Raw genomic sequence first — 17,358 nt, forward strand, 5'->3', positions numbered from 1 at the left:
AGAGAATCCTTCCGAGCTCATTATAATTTCCACGTCGTAAAAGGCTAGGAAGGTCAGTATTGCAAAAAAGATTTTGAAACTGAGATCTAATGTGGTTTTACGCGGGGCACTCTAAGAGGAACTGATTTTCATCCTCGATGTTCATATTCTCACAGAGATGGCAGAACCTTTCCATCCATGGTGTTTTAGGAACTGCCCAACGAATCGTTTCACTGTGGAGCTCATGAGAGTTCGTTCTAACCTTGGCTATATTAATTTTCTTCTTTGAGCTAATTAAAACAGAGAGATACTTTTGATCTTCTAAGGTGGGGTTGATGAACTCCTTATAATATCTTAATTTTCTTTTAGTTGTTAAATCTTTCTCATACCACATTTTTTCTTTGAACTTAGAAGTAACAATATTTTTAATGTTATTAATGTTTTGCAATGCAACATTCTCGTTGATCTCCCAATGGTTTAACCAGGCCCTGGTGTCTTTATACTAGCCTCGCTTGAGCCTTAGGTGGTTTTGGCTAGAATATAAAGCTTGTTTATGAAGTCTATGGTCTTCTATGTTATTGAGTTTGTGCTTGTACAACAGAAGCCTAGTGATAGCTAGGCTCTCGATAGGGGAAATACCGAATTGTATAAGACCCATAATAATATTCATTATATATGGATTAAAACTTAAAATGTAAATATTAAAGCTAAATATTCCTATTGTTCTTAGGACTACATAATATAATTAGAATGTAGCCACTATCCCTCAAACCTCCTTTGTGAAAAAACATGAGGTGAGTAAGAGAATTTCTATTGTGAAGGGAAATGCCTCTTGGACCCCTCACAAAGAGTTACCTTAACCCTAAAAATATTATAACTAGATGTAGCTACTATCTAATCTTCTTGTGAAATGAGATGAGGTTGGTAAGGACATTGCCTCTTGGACCCCTCACAAAGGGTTTCTTGAACCCAAACTAGTAGTCATTGTACCTAAAATTGTTTAAGGTTTCATTGCCTCTTAGACCCCTTACAAAAGGTTACATGAACCCAAATTAGTAGTTAGTGGAACCTCAATTTGTTGTCTAAGGTAGCGTTCCTTCCTGAACCTCAAATTCTTGTTTAAGGTTGCATTGCCTTTTGTACCCCTTACAAAGGGTTAAGTGAACCCAAATTAGTAGTTGTGGTACCTCAGATTGTTTAAAGTTGACCAACATTGTTAAGAATTATGGATAGTTAAATGATAAACAATAAGTATAAGAATGTTAAAATGATTTTGAACAAGACACCTAGACTATGAGCCTTATAACAAGGGGACAATCATGTCCCCTTGGAATCAAACACATGTAGATGAGAAAACAAATTATTTCCCCAACAACTAGTGTTACCAACCTAGTACAATCTCCAAAAAAATAAATTGTTAAATCTCTTAATAAATAATCTAAAGGATAAATTAATCTATATATTTTAAATATTTTTAATAAAGTTTTTTTAATCTTTGTTATAATTGCCATATTTAAAATATTATTTCATTTTCTTATTTCTTTTAAATCTAATTTAATATATATTTTAAATTTAATTATCTTTTATTATATTTTAGATTAAACATTTTTAAATTTATAAAAAAGTATTTATTTATTTAAAATATTAATTAATTAAATAAAACTTGTTATTTAAAAATGTCATATTATTTGAGTCAGTACGAGAGCCACAATGAAATCATTGCATGTCTCAAATGAAATCCAAAGAGTCAAATCCCACCAACACTCCTGCTTGGTCAACATGAATGCCAGCCTGGCACACATAAAAGGTCACCTCCTATGTGGCCTCAAAACTCCAGTAGACACAAGTGCTTTAGACTTGGCCCTAGTAACATCTTTTGACAAATGATGCTTGTCTAGTATCCTTGGTTCATATTTTGGTTTTAGCAAATAAATTTATTTATAATGGTTTTTAAGATCTATGGAAGCCTTAGTTAAAGTAGTGGTATCCGCCTTTTAATTAACCAATCGAAAGTTTGAGGGATTTGGTTATTTAGGCCAACTCATCTAGGTTGTCTCCAATTCCTTGCCTTGTATTCCATGTTTTGCACATAGGCCTCTAATTAGGGAAGGGGGAAAATTGGAAAACTAACGAAGCGAGGAACAAGATTAGGACTTGAGCTAAGTGATCATAGGCAACCTTAAGGCTCTCAACCTGTCACGCAGATCTCACATTACAGAGCGAGTATCACTCATGTGATTGAACAGAACAAATCAAGCAAATGTAAGTGTAGCCTTGGTTCTAACCCTAATTAGTGTTCAAAATTTTGAGGAACCCGTCTTCACTCCAAGCCCCTCCTAAAGATATTTGGGATGTTGTGGTTATCCAAATGGTTAATGAGAAAATTCTCAAATGGATAAACAAACACGTGACTTTATCTCCTACAACGTTATGATAATAACATGCACTAGCACAACAATAAATTAGGTGGTCGATGAATATCGATAGGCATTTATAGTAAGAGTACCCTGTGAAAAAAATTCCCCGCAATTCCATGGACAAGTGAGTTTCTAGACAAATATCACCTAGATCTATGACAAAACAAGGATAGAAATTTATTATTTTTCTATATCTAATCAGTTAAAATTGTAACAATCAAGGAATTGGGAGGGAAATAACATGCCTTAATCCTGAACTTGGGTGATGATATTGACTGATACTGGTGAAAAAGAAATCGGCTTGGTAGAGGACGCCATCCATAGTATCAAGAAATAAAACCAAGTGAAGCTCCACTCATTCTACAAAATAAGCACCCTAGAAAGGGTTGGCCATGTCCAATTGAAGGAAGCATTTCCGTGAAACATTTCCAGTTAAGATACCTCCCAAAACCACCACTTGTTTTAAAGGATGTTACATTCTTTGTTAATGGAGGGGAAAAACTCATTGTAGTGGGAAGACAAGTAGTGGGTAATTCTCTCTTGTCTTGGCCCTTTTCTAAATAGTTGAGCTTGCTAATCATTGATGGGATTGATATCAGTATAGTTGGTATAAATCAATTAAAACAAAAAATTAATATCATTTCTCAAGAACCAACTCCTTTTGGAGGAACAATCATAGATAACTTGGATCCATTTCATCTACACAGAGATCAAGAGATATGGGAGTCATTGGAGAAATGTCTTCTAGCTCAACATCTGGATCCTTGCGTTCTCACTCAAGAGGAGGAGGGTAGAGTGGCATGGAACGCCAATAGGGTGATATATGGAGGCACAATGTCATGGTGACATGGCGAGAGAGATGGTGAGGTTGCAAGTGATGTTGTAGCACCAAATAGACATACGCAGAAGTTGTACATATATGAAAGATATGCGATATAGAAGATGCACATATATAAAAGTTGTGTGACTTCCATATATGCACATATTTTCTAGATGAAAAACTTATGTATATGAACATATCTTCCATATATGCACAACTTCTTTATATGCGCATATTTTCCTTAAATGTGCATATCTTCTATATATTCACAACTTTTGTATATGTGCATATCCTTTGTATTAGCCTATATTTCGTATATGCGCAACATCTATATATACAAAAGATATGTGCATGTACAAAATATACGTGCATATATAGAAGTTGCACATATACAAAATATATACACATATATGGAAGTTGTGCATATACGAAAGATATGTGCATATACAGAAGATGTGTTCATTTACGAAAGATATGCACATATACAGAAGATAAGATGGGTTCAACACTTGGACTGGATGAGCTCAAGATAGAGGAAATTGAGAGTCATATACAGAGAAAATGAAAGTTGCACATATAAAGAAGATATGCGCAAATACAAAAATTGTGCATGTATGGAAGATATGCATATATGGAGGTTTTCATATACAGATACTATGGAAGTTGCATACTACTTAGGTATATGTGAAGCTTATGTGTATGTGCATATACAAAAGTTGCACATATACGGAAGATATGAGTTGCATATGCACTTATTTCGTGCATGTATTCTATATATGCACAACTTCCATATAATATGCGCAAGTTTTCCATATATGTGTTTCTTCTATATATGCATTTCTTCTGTATAGGTGCATATATAGAAGATATATGTATATATATAAATTTTGCATATATGGAAGATATGTGATACAGAATATGCACATATATAAAAGTTGTTTGATTTCCATATATGCAGACCTTTTGCACACACAAAAAATTTGCACATATACAGAAGATATGCACATATACAAAAGTTGTGCATATACATAAGATATACACAACTTCCGTATATGCGTATATGCAAAAGATATGCACAAATTCCCTATATGTGTATGTCTTTTGTATATGTGCTTCTTCTGTATTTGCACTTCTACAATATAGGCATTGAAGATATGCTCATATAGAGAAGTTATGCGCATGTCCATAGATGCACAAATTCTGTATATGCACACCTTCTGTATATGTACATATACAATAGATATGCACATATACAAAATATATGTGCATATATGAAAATTGTGCATATACGGAAGATATACTCATATATGGAAGATATGAGTTTCATATGCACATCTTCCGTATATGTGCTTGTCTTCTATATACGCAGAATTTACATATAATATGAACATGTCTTCTGTATATGTGGTTCTTTTGTATATGTGCATATCTTTGTATATATACGTTTCTTCCATATTTTTTCCACAAGGTACTCTTACTGTGAATTCCTATCGACATTCACCGACCATTTAATTTGTTGTTGTGCTAGTGCATGTGATTTTCACAAGGTCGTAGGAGATAAAGTCACATGTTTGGTTTTCCATTTAGCAATTTTCTCATCAATTCTTTGGATTACCACAACATCCCAAAGATCTTTGGGAGGGGCTTGGAATGAAATTGGGTTCCTAAAAAATTTGAACACTAATTAGGGTTAGAACAAAGGTTACACCCACCTTTTCCTGATTTGTTCTGATCAATCCCATGAGCGATACGTGCTTTGTCATGTGAGATCCTCATGACAGGTTCAGAGCCTTAAGGTCATCTATGGTTGCCTGGCTCAAATCCTAATCTTGTTCCTCGCTTCGTTAGTTTTCTTGTTTGCCCCATTCCCTAATTAGAGCCCTGTGTGCAAAACATGACATACAAGGCAAGGGATTGGAGACAACCTAGATGAATTGGCCTAAATAAATCAAATCCCTCAGACTTTGGATTGGTTAATCAAAAGGTAGGTTTCCACTACTTTAACTAAGGTTTCCATAGTTCTTAAAAAGCACTATAAAGAAATTTATTTGATAAAACCAAAACATGAACCAAGAAGACTGGACGAATATCATTTGTCAGAAGATGTTGTTAGGGCCGAGTCTAAAGAACTTGTGTCTACTAGAGGTTTGAGGCCACATAGGAGGTGACCTTTTATATGTGTCAGGTGGGCATCAACGCTGACCAAGAAGGAGTGTTGGTGGGATTTGACTCTTTGGATTTCATTTGAGACATGCAATGATTTCATTATGGTTCTCGTACTTTTATTACATGTCTCAAATAATATGACATTTTTAAATAGCAAGTTTTATTTAATTAAATAATCTTTTAAATATATAAATAAGTTTTTATAAATTTAAAAATGTTTAATCTAAAATATAATTAAATTAAATTTAAAATATATATCAAATTAGATTTAAAAGAAATAATAAAATGAAGTAATATTTTAAAGATGGCAACAAAGATAAAAAAATTTATTAATTTAAAAATAAAATAAAGTAGAATTATTTATCCTTTAGATTATTTATCAAGAGATTTAACAATTTATTTTTTTAGAGATTATTCTAGGTTGGTAACACTAGTTGCTAGGACAATATTTTATTTTCTCATCTATATGTGTTTGATTCCAAGGGGACATCATTGTCCCCTTGTTATAAGGCTCAAAGTCTAGGTGTCACCTTCAATATCCTTTTAACATTCTTATATTCGGTGTTTATTATTTAACTATCTAGACTTCTTCACAATGTTGCTCAACTTTAAACAATTTGAGGTAGCACAACTACTAATTTGGGTTCACTTAAGCCTTTGTAAGGGGTACAAGAGGCAATGCAATCTTAAACAAAAATTTGAGGTCCAAGAAGCAATGCAATCTTAGACAACAAATTGAGGTACCACTGACTACTAATTTTGGTTCATGTAACCATTTGTAAGGAGTCCAAGAGGCAATGAAACCAATAGAGGCAATATTGTATGTAATTCCACCAATAACATAGTCTATTTTACAATGATACTTTTCTCATTTCCATTCCTTAAAAAATAAAAAAGGTATGGATAGCCTAGATTTAAAATTTGATATTCTTCATGGTATACATAATTTAATGGATGAATGAAATATTTTACAAAAAGTATTTGTTAGGATATTCCGACACATAGGAAATAGTTAAGTATAACTTGGTCTAGTGTAGAGTTAGGTAAAGTTTGTTTCTTTACTATGTACTTTTGTAACTTACAATCTGACGGTCATGATATGTTCTAGACATGAAGTGATCCGACGATTCATTCTCTCCTCGGTATTACCGACAGTTGATCCATGGCTTAACACCTGATTGATCCATGATCTCTATTTAAATAGCATGGAGGGTCATTTGTAAGGTGACTGTTCATGAGAGAAGCTTATGTAATTTTTTTTTCTTTTACGTTAATAAATTGCATGAAGTGGCCACGTTGGCTAAGGCCATGGACTGTTTCCCTCTTTGAGGGTTTTAACCATGTCAAGAATATTGGTGTACTAATCTGCGATTTGTTTGTGAGTAGTGTCCTTTCGTGTTCTATCTAAGGAACTTACCCTGTAAATTCCTACATGTTATTAGAGCTATTTGAGGGCCCCATCTGTTGGTGATCCAAATCCAAAGCCGATACAACTGCATCCGACTGTCGTTTTCTAGATCTATTGTTTCTAATTGCTTTCAGGCTGAGAGGACTGCTCTATTGTGTTAGGAGCATCTGCTCCAATGAGGAACCCTTTTTGTCTCACGCGAAAAGGTTTTTGGTAGCCCTAGCTACGTCATTTTTAAGTTTTGGAGGTATAAAGTCTTTATTTGTAGTTTTAGTTATTTGTCTCTCTGTTTTTTATTACGAATCTATATCTTTCATTTCTGTGTATGCTTTTTGCCCTGCGACTTTTTGCGATCTGGGAAAATTAGAAACATAAAGGAAAGAATTTTCTCATGTGTATGCTCTTTTTTGTTGTGCCTTAGTGTGATCTTGGAAAATCAGAAACATTGAGGAAAATATTTAGTTTCTGTGGAAAGCTAACTTGAAGCCATAAGGTTTTGTTTTGTTTTTTTTGTTTTGTTTTGTTTTGTTTGTTTGTTTTTTTTTTTTTTTTTTATTTATGTCCGTGTTGGGTTGTGTGGTTTTTTTGTTTCGTAGGCAAAAATTATCTTTTTAAGTAAGTACACACTCCAAAGCTTTAGTGATTACAAAAAAAAATACAAAAAAAAAAAAAAAAAGAAAAAAACCCTTCCTCTTTTCCAAAAGTTACTAACCTTTTAAACTAACTCACTTGGTCCAAAGTTACTTTATGAGAATAAATGTCTTGGGTTCAAGTCATTCTTTTTGTTGAGTTGTTTTTTCAAAAAGCACATGTAGCTTATGTTTTAAAGCAAAAAACCCTTCCTCTTTTCCAAAAGTTACTAACCTTTTAAACTAACTCGCTTGGTCCAAAGTTACTTTATGAGAATAAATGTCTTTGGTTCAAGTCATTCTTTTTGTTGCGTTGTTTTTTCAAAAAGCACATGTAGCTTATGTTTTAAAGTTACTTTATGTAAAAGTGTTCTCATCCATTATAAAAAGTGAGTCACTTATAATTCTAAAGGCACTTTATCTTTTATTTAAGTTACAATTTAGTGGGTAGCTCATAAAGTACCATTGTAAAAGTGACTTTCACTTATTTATCAAAGTAGATCACATATATATTTTTTTTAAAGTGAGCTAATTAGATTAAGTTTGGAAAGGGATGGATTTTTTTTAGATATAACATTACCATTCACTTCTGAACATTCACGTATTTCGTTGGCATCTTCAATAACTTTTCTTTAAAAAACCATAACTTCTTCATCCGGAAGCCTTTTTCAGAGCCGTTTTTTTTAATCGGCCTAATTTTTCGAGATCTTTCCATTGGAACACTTAGTTTTAGCGTTTACAACTTTAGTTTCTGTTAGAATAGAAATTCCATGCCAGGTTATTCTTGATATCACCAACTACTTCCAATGGATTTCCTACATGGAGGATTTACTTAGAAGTAAAGGTCTTTATAGAATAGCCTCAGGCCAAGAGTCTAAGCCTAAAGATGAAGATAAGCAAGCCAAATGGGAAAATATTCAAGATCAAGCACGTGGGTTGATAGGGATGTCTATTTCTCCAGACCTTAGATTCCATATCGTAGAACTTGATACCCATGATGAAGTAATGAAACAACTCAATAAATTTTTGGAGTTAAAAATGAACTTAGAACCCATCAACTCAAAAATGAGTTGCTTAAGTTGGACCCAAATAATTTTTCTTCCATTGAAGATTTTTTGTCTAAGTTCAAGACCCTTACACTTCTCTTGGAAGGTGTTAAGGTTAAGAAAGAAGATGGTAGCCTTATCTATTCCATTCTTACTAATTTGGGACCAACCTACTCTGTGTTTGTTTCCACTTTCCATTCTACTAGAGAAGTCTTTATTTCTCAAGGACAAGACTACAAGTCCCCCTCTTTTGATGCCTTTTGTGATTCTTTAATAAGAGAACAAGAAAAAACTCTTAAATCTTGGTCTTCTTAATCTTGGAAACTCTTCTAAGAAAGTCTTAGCCGCCCAAAAACAACCAAGTTCAAAGAATCATAAGAAGTTGCATCCTAAAAAGAATGGTACTAAACCAACCAAGGGTCCTCAGCACTTTCAATCTCAAAATGAAAAATCAATTCAACAAAATGATAAGGAAAATAAAAACAAAGGGAAGAAGATTGATAGACATTGCAACTTTTGTAATCAAGATGGCCACTTAGAATCCAAATGCTTTAAGAAGATGGAAGCCTTGGAAGCAACAATGAAGAATCATAACATCCTTTTGGAGCACTCTTCAACTTCAACTTCATCTTCATCAATAACACTTTCTACATGTGGTTGTCAAGCATCTCGGTTTGGTTATGCACTAAATGTATCTTCTTCTTCTCATTCTCATCAGTGGCTCATTGATTCTGGAGCTTCTTATCACATGGCCAAAAACAAAGCCATGTTTTATTCTTTAAATGATTGTAACACCAAAAATATATATGTTGGTGATGATAGATCTCTTAGTGTTGTAGGGACTAGAACTATTCATATAGACGATGGTCAATTTACTGATGTATTATGTGTTCCTACCTTATCCTGCAACCTTCTATCTGTATATCACATAACTCATTCAGGTGAAGGTAAAACCGTTTAATTTTCACCTCATGATGTTGTAATTAAGGACCTAAGAGATCCTAGACAAATTTTAGCTACTGGCATTGCTGATGACTCTACAAGGTTGTATAAGTTTAACAACTTTGGGTCATCAACTCTTCTCTCGGTATTTGTTGCTCATAATGATGAAGTGAGAAAACTTTGGCATGAGCGATTTGGTCACTTGAACTATCGCTCCATTCAAAATCTATGTAAGGAAAATATGGTGACAGGTCTTCCTATGGTATCTTGCAGAGATGGTGTTTGTTCCAGATGTGTACTTAGAAAACATCATCGGGATAGTTTTGAAAAACATGCATCTTAGCACGCCTCAGCCCCTTTACATCTTGTGCATAGTGATTTATGTGGTTCACTTCTAGTTGTTTCATTCTTTGGCTACAAGTATTTCTTAACTTTCATTAATGATTTCTCCAGACGCACTTGGGTATACTTCTTAAAACTCAAGAGTGAATTCTTTAACATGTTCTTGGACTTTAAGGCCTTTGTTGAGAAACAATATGGACATCAAATTCTTAAGCTAAGATCTGATCATGGCGGAAAATATGTTAACAACAAATTCATCAACTTTTGAATTGAGCATGGAATTCAAATGCAACACATTGTTCCATATACTCCACAACAAAATGGTGTAGTTGAAATGAATAATCACACCTTAAAGGAAATGGCTAATTGTATGCTTCAATCTAAAGGACTTAATCTTAATTTTTGGGCAGAAGCAATTAATTGTACAAATTACATAGTAAATTGCATCCTACTAAGGTTTTAAAGAATATCACTCTAGAAGAAGCATGGAGCTCAGTTAAACCAGATGTAAGTCACTTTCGTGCTTTTGGAAGTGAAGCATGGGCCCATATTCCCAATGAGAAACATAAAGCCTTAGCACCTAAGAGTGAAAAATGTATTTTTGTTGGATATTCTGAAGATGTCAAAGGATATAGACTTCTTCCACCTAAATTGAAAAATGTTATCTTTAGAAGAGATGTAAAGTTTGCTAAAAATATATTGGCCTACGAGCCTAGTTTGGCAGATGTGCCACCTCTCTCTATCCCTTCTACTTCTAAAAATATTTCTTCTTCAGATGATGACAGTGAGGATGACAATCCTCCCTCACCTTCTCATGATCCTCCTTCGGCTCCTCAACTTCTGAAATTGGTCTGTGCTACTCGGGATGAAATAGGTGCTCTTGCAGTTGATCCTACAGATCAATGGCGTACACATTCTTAGTTTGATAGATCCTCTTCTTTACTAGCTCAAGCTTCAGCGAATTATGAACCTGACACCTTTGCAAAAGCTTCAAGCCATCCAGATTGGGACGCAGCTATGAATGAATAATATCGTTCATTATTGGGAAATGATAGATGGGATTGTGTTAGATGTAAATGGGCTTATAGAACCAAGTTTGGACAAGATGGAAAAGTTGATAAACATAAATCTCGTCTTGTTGCTAAGGGTTTTTCACAAGTTGAAGGCATTGACTATACTAAAACCTTCTCCCTTGTTGCCAAAATGAACTCTATCTGCCTTGTTCTTTCCCTTGTTGTCTCTTTCAAATGGGAAGTCCATCAGATGGATGTCAAACCTACCTTCTTGCATGGGGACTTGCATGAAGAAATCTATATGGAACAACCTCCTCGCTTTATACAAACAGACTCCAGCCTTGCATGTTGGCTTAAGAAATCCATTTATGGTCTCAAGCAAGCCCCTCTGGCTTGGTATGCCAAAATGGATAACTTTCTTTTAGAGATTGGCTTTTCTAGGTGTCATTCTGACAATATTGTCTACACCAAGAAAGTGGGTAAGTCTCTTATCATTCTTGTTCTTTATGTTGATGATCTTATCCTTACTGGTAGTGATCCCAACCTTATAAACCATGTGAAGTCCACCCTTAAAATCCAGTTTGAAATGACAGACTTAGGACACTTGCATTATTTTGTTGGTCTTCAAGGCTTGTAATCCAAGGAAGGTACTTCCCTTTCCTAGTCCAACTATGCCTATGATATTCTACGCCACTTTCACATGGAAGACTGTGCCCCTTCTCCCTTTCATTCTGGAGCCAAAATTTCAGTCACTTGTACTTACCCTGATGTTGATGCTACCTTATACCATCAGCTTGTAGGAAAAATTTTGTATCTGACCCATACCCATCCTGACCTTTCCTTTGTTGTTGGCCTTATTGCTCGGTTTATGAAAAAGCCACATGAAAGTAATTGGAAAGAAGCTAAAAGAATACTTTGTTATGTTCGAGATACAACTCAGTTTGGGATTCATTATAGTGCAGAAGCATCTCCTCTATTGTTTGGTTCAGCTGATTCTGATTGGCTTGGTGACCCTGATGATCAAAAGTATACTACAAGTTATGTCTTCACTCTTGGTTCTGGACCTATTGCATGGGCTTGCAAGAAACAAAGTGTCATTTCTCTTTCTTCAGTAGAAGTAGAGTATCATGGCACCGTAGAAGTTAGTAAGGAAGCCTTGTGGCTTCGTCAGATCCTGTCAGAGTTTGGCTTTCAGCAGCAACATCCGACTACACTTTTGTGTGATAATCAAAGTGCCATTCAACTATTCAAAGATCTAGTCCAACATCAGTGCAACAAACACATTGAACTACACATGCACTTCATCAGAAAGCTCATTCATGACCATGTTCGTGAAGTGCAATATTGTTCAACCGATGATCAAGTTGCAAACATCTTTACAAAGGCTCTCACAAAGGAGAAGTTTACTAAACTTTGATTTATGGTTGGAGTTCAGGAAGTTGTCAGTAAGGGGGGATAGGCTCTAATGCCCCCTTCCTTCTCCTATTGTGTCATATTTGTACATCCTTCAATCCTATCCCAAGTTGTTCTTAAGGGGGGACGTTAGGATATTCCAACACATAGGAAATAGTTAAGTAGAACTTGGTCTAATATAGAGTTAGGTAAAGTGTGTTTCTTTACTATGTACTTTTGTAACTTATAATCTGATGGCCACGATATGTTCTAGACATGAAGTGATTTGATTATTCATTCTCTCCTCGGTATTATCGACACTTGATCCATGGCTTAAAACCCGATTGGTCCATGATCTCTATTTAAATAGCATGGAGGCTCATTTGTAAGGTGACCATTCATGAGAGAAGCTTATGTAAATTTTATTTTTTTTACATTAATAAATTGCCTGAAGTGGGCGCGTTGGCTCAAGACGTGGACTTTTTCCCTCTTTTAGGGTTTTAACCACGTCAAGAATATTAGTGTACTAATCTGTGATCTGTTTGTGAGTAGTGTCCCTTGGTGTTGTATCTAAGGAACTTACCCTGTAAATTCCTACAACATTTTCTTTCCAAAACTTATGTAGTGTGTTTGCAACCTCCACTCTTTATGGACTTCACAAATTCTTAATGTTACACAAATGTTTTAATGACCATGTTTTTCATCCATTTAATTTATATGACTTCATATATATATATATATATATATATATATATATATATATATATATATACCCAATGATATGTTACCTGATATAATTATTTTCCATAACTTTATATATAATCTAATAAAACAATACACAATTAATTTTTATGTTTTTAAATAACTTTTTTATATATTTCAAATCATAATATTTATTTTTATTAAAAATTAGAAAATTTCATTATAAACTTAATAAAAGTTGAATTATGAAAAATTTCTCATTTAGATTTCAATTTAACATTATGATATGTTGTAGAAACCAAAGAAATTTTCAAAATATACTTTTAAATTTTTAAATTAATACATTAACGATTTTAATAAGAATTTTATGTTTTAAATAAATAAACATAAAAAATTTGCTTGTTATCATTCTATTCAATTATATGTGTGTGTGTGAGATTCTTTCGTTAAGTAAGTTTAATGGTTATAATCTTTGATTATTTTGTTAAGTTTTTCGATTGTATTACTCTATAACCATGGATTGTAACCTTGAATGATATAGGTAAGTTGTCGATTGTATTGATATGTAACCCTAGATGGAAATCTTGAATGACCTAAATCACATCAATGTTTTAATTATACAAATTCACAAAATTTTAAAATTTGGCCTACTTTCCTTTTTTTATTTGTTTGATTCAACCTTTGCAAAATTTATCCACTGTATGGTATATCCTTCTAATTTTTCGCAATATATTTTTTGTCTCATGGAAAACCAAGAACCAATCCCTTCTATGACATAGTATTTTTTAGCATTAGTTTATTTGCTTAGGAATTGTCAAATTATTTTGTTTATGAGAATGTAACAAATCATTATCCTAAAGACACACAGAAGTGTTTATAAATTTATAAGCAATTATGTAATGATCACAATCAATATTAAATTATATATAAAATGTTTTACCTACAAAAGTAATTTATCTAACCTTTAATGTAAAGGAGATTTCACAAAGCCCTACATTAAAAATTAAATAAATTAAAATAAGAAAATTATGCATACATAAATATTATAATATTTAAATATCTATTAAATATTTTGAAATTAAATATATCCATGTAAATTTTGTTATTTTTTAATATGAAGTAATTATATATGAAATGAAATTAAAAATTTTAAAAATTATACATTAAAAAAATAAATTCTCAACTTTATTTAATATTATTTTCTCAACCATTTTTTATAATAATAAACAAAATAATATATATATATATATATATATATATATATATATATATATATATATATATATATATATATATATATCCAAAAATAAATAATCTACTTAATTATATTGTATGTGAGGCTATTTTACAATGGGACTTTTCTCATTTCTATTTATAAAAAAATAAAAATGTATAAATAACCTAGATTTAACATTTGATCTTCTTCTCCTGAATCTCCTGTTGAAATTTGCGCTAAGGGCGGATGCGGTGGCACTAGGGTTTGCAGGCTAGGGTAAGCCGTCGGCGCAGTGCTACGGAGCTGCAGACGAAAAACGCGGAGCAGAAGTCGAAGGGAGGCACGACAGGTCGACTGAGTTAGGTGAGCTCGTAGCAGAAACGTGTTAAGTGATAAGTTTTCATGCCAAGAAACGTGGTTAAACATTAAACGTATCACAGCTGAGTAGGATATGGAAAATCGGCAGGGGAGGGGAGAGATCCCCTCCTTCAAAAATGTTGTAGCAGGTGAAACCAGTGCAAGTGGAATGCAGCGAGATCTGAAGGAAAACTATGCACCAGTGATGGGTAACCTATGGCAAAAGAGGATGGGTGGGAAATGCCTTCCAAGGGCACAAAAACAACCTAGATATGTCATTCCCTACAACAAACTTGAGGAATATAACTGCTACATGAAGGACCATGCGCTGCTTTTCAAGTTCGTAGGGTATTGGCCATCTGAGAAAGAACTGCATAGGTGGATCTATCAAAGGTGGAGACCAAAAGGACATATAGATCTGAAATTGGGAGCAAAAGGGTTTTTTACAGCCATCTTTGCGAATCTGGAGGACAAAGACAGGGTTTTTGAGGAAGGACCGTATTTTATGAACAATGTGGGTCTGTTTATGAAATACTGGGAAGAAAGATATAACCCTGAAAAAGAAAAAATAATAGCCGCCCCTGTCTGGATTAGACTGTTTGGTTTACCAATGGAATTTTGGGACCCTGAAATACTCGAGGGGATTGGAAAAACAATCGGGGGCTTTGTCAAAATAGCAGAAGCAACAAAGCGAGGTAAGTATACATCATATGCAAGGCTCTGTGTATACATGAATATAGCAGATCCCCTTCCAGAATATATTGAGCTGGAATATCATGATGAAATCTGGCAACAGCCAATTGACTATGAACATATCCCATTTAGGTGCCGAAAATGCCATGAATACGGCCATTTATACAGACAATGTCCGTTGAATAAAGAGGAAGGGTTAAAAAGAAATCAAGAAGAATACCACAGAGAATCAGGAAAAATGGAAGAGGTAGATAGGGACTTTCAACAGGTTACAAGGAGGAGGAAACAAGACAAAAATGGTTCCAAAACTCAGACATAGGAAGAACCCCGTAATACAGCGAGTCAAAACAAATTTCAAATCCTCCAGAATGAAAATGAGGATTATGAAGTGAACCTGGAGGATGACGAAGATCCTGGAAATACGCCTATGGAAATAGTTAAAGATATAAAAGGAAAAGAAGCAGATATAGAGAAAGCAGCTGAAGAACAACCTGTAGGAGAGTTAGGATCAGTAACAAACCAAACCCAGATGGAGGTGGAAGACCAGACGGAAAATGAGGTGGAGGAGGAAAAAATCATGAAACAGTTAATTCAAGAATGGAAAAACCTGGATAGCAGATTCATACCAGAAAAACAGAAACAACTATACAAAGAAGCATTTCAAAAATACAAAGAAAAAAAAGGGGAGAACAGGGACAAACAGATAACCATAGCAAGCGAACAGGAGAATGGACAAATGGGAATGGACGGCTCTGGCAAAAACAGCAGGAAAAGAGGACGGAAAACGTTGTCTGAAACCATTCAGACTGTGGGAGAAACGTTGATAAATTCAGGTAAAGTGATACCTCTGTCAGAGGTATTCTTCCCCTCCTATCAAAAGTTTTAAATGATTATTATCAGTTGGAATATTAGGGGTTTGAACAGTAAAGGGAAACAGAGGTACATGAAAGAGAAATTGAAAAAGGACAAACCGAGTATTATGATTCTCCAGGAAACGAAAATTACAGTGCAGCAGCTGGAAGTAATAATCAACAAGAATAAGCTTCAATACGAAGTTATGGGACAAGATGCTATTGGATCTGCGGGAGGAATTGCAATTTTGTGGAACCCAAACGACATAATCCTAGAAGGCTGGACTAGTATGGCCCGAATCCTTACAGGTATGGGTAGAATAGTAGGTACAAATGAAAAGGTGGTCATTTCAGGGGTTTACGGCCCACATACCCCAGTAGAAAAAGAAAGCTTTTTGAAAAATATGATAGCCATTCGTAGAATGTATCCAGAGTCTGCTTGGGTTATAGGGGGCGATTTTAACCTAATTCGATCCCTAGGGGAGAAAAAGGGAGGGATAAGAAAATCAGATCAACATATGGATCGTTTCAATGAGGTAATAGATGAGTTAAGACTTGTAGATATTCACACTATTAATGGAATCTACACCTGGAATAACAGGAGAGGGGGTAAAAATCAGATAGCCTCGAGACTTGACCGCTTCCTGGTTTCAGAAAGCATTATGAATAAGGATGTTTTTGTTGAAGCAAAGATCATGCCTTCTCTTGGTTCAGACCATTGGCCTATCAGATTGGAGGTGGATATTAAACGGAATCTTGGAAGAAGACCTTTTAGATTTGAAACCTTTTGGCTAAGGGATCCGGAATTTATAAAGAAAATGGAAGAATGGTGGATGCAGAGTACAGTGAAGGGCAAGGGAAAAATGCATACCTTCCAATTGAAACTTAAAGAGCTAAAAGGAAAAATCAGAAAATGGAACAAGGAAGAATTTGGTAATATTTTGGAGGAAAAACAAAAACTTGAGGGAGAGATGGAGGCTCTGCAACAAAAAATTATAGTAGAAGGAAGGACAGTGGAGAGCACTCAGGAAGAAGGGATAATTCTTGGGAAATTGGAGGAAAGGAGGAAACAAGAAGAAATCCTCTGGAGGTAGAAATCAAGAATAAAATGGCTAAGGGAAGGTGAACGAAACACAAAATTTTTCCATCAGGCTATGGTTCAGCACAGGCAAAGAAATAGGATATTGTCCATCAGAGACCAAAATGGTGAAAGAATAGTGGATCAGGAAGGAATAGAGCAAGTGCTGGTGGATTACCACAAAGACATTGTAGCAGAACCCTTAGTGGATAGAACAGAAGCAATAAAAGAAATATGCTCAGCCATTCCTCGACTAGTTACAGAGGACCAAAATAACGCATTGATGCGAGAAGTCAATATGGAGGAG

The 17,358-nt window shown here is 34.4% G+C and overlaps 1 protein-coding gene across 1 annotated transcript; it reads left to right on the plus strand.

Moving 5' to 3' along the window:
* Nucleotides 1-14,523: 14,523 nt before the first annotated feature.
* On the plus strand, nt 14,524-17,067 carry LOC149202891 (uncharacterized). Its single transcript, XM_089401721.1, has 3 exons — nt 14,524-15,369; nt 15,490-15,960; nt 16,114-17,067. The coding sequence occupies exons 1-3, from the start codon at nt 14,524-14,526 to the stop codon at nt 17,065-17,067; spliced, it is 2,271 nt and encodes a 756-aa protein (XP_089257847.1).
* Nucleotides 17,068-17,358: the final 291 nt, after the last annotated feature.

Source organism: Pinus tabuliformis, chromosome 2_1 (genome assembly GCF_031772625.1).
Source record: "Pinus tabuliformis cultivar Carrire ecotype Pingquan chromosome 2_1, CPIR1, whole genome shotgun sequence".
NCBI classification, from domain to species: domain Eukaryota; kingdom Viridiplantae; phylum Streptophyta; class Pinopsida; order Pinales; family Pinaceae; genus Pinus; species Pinus tabuliformis.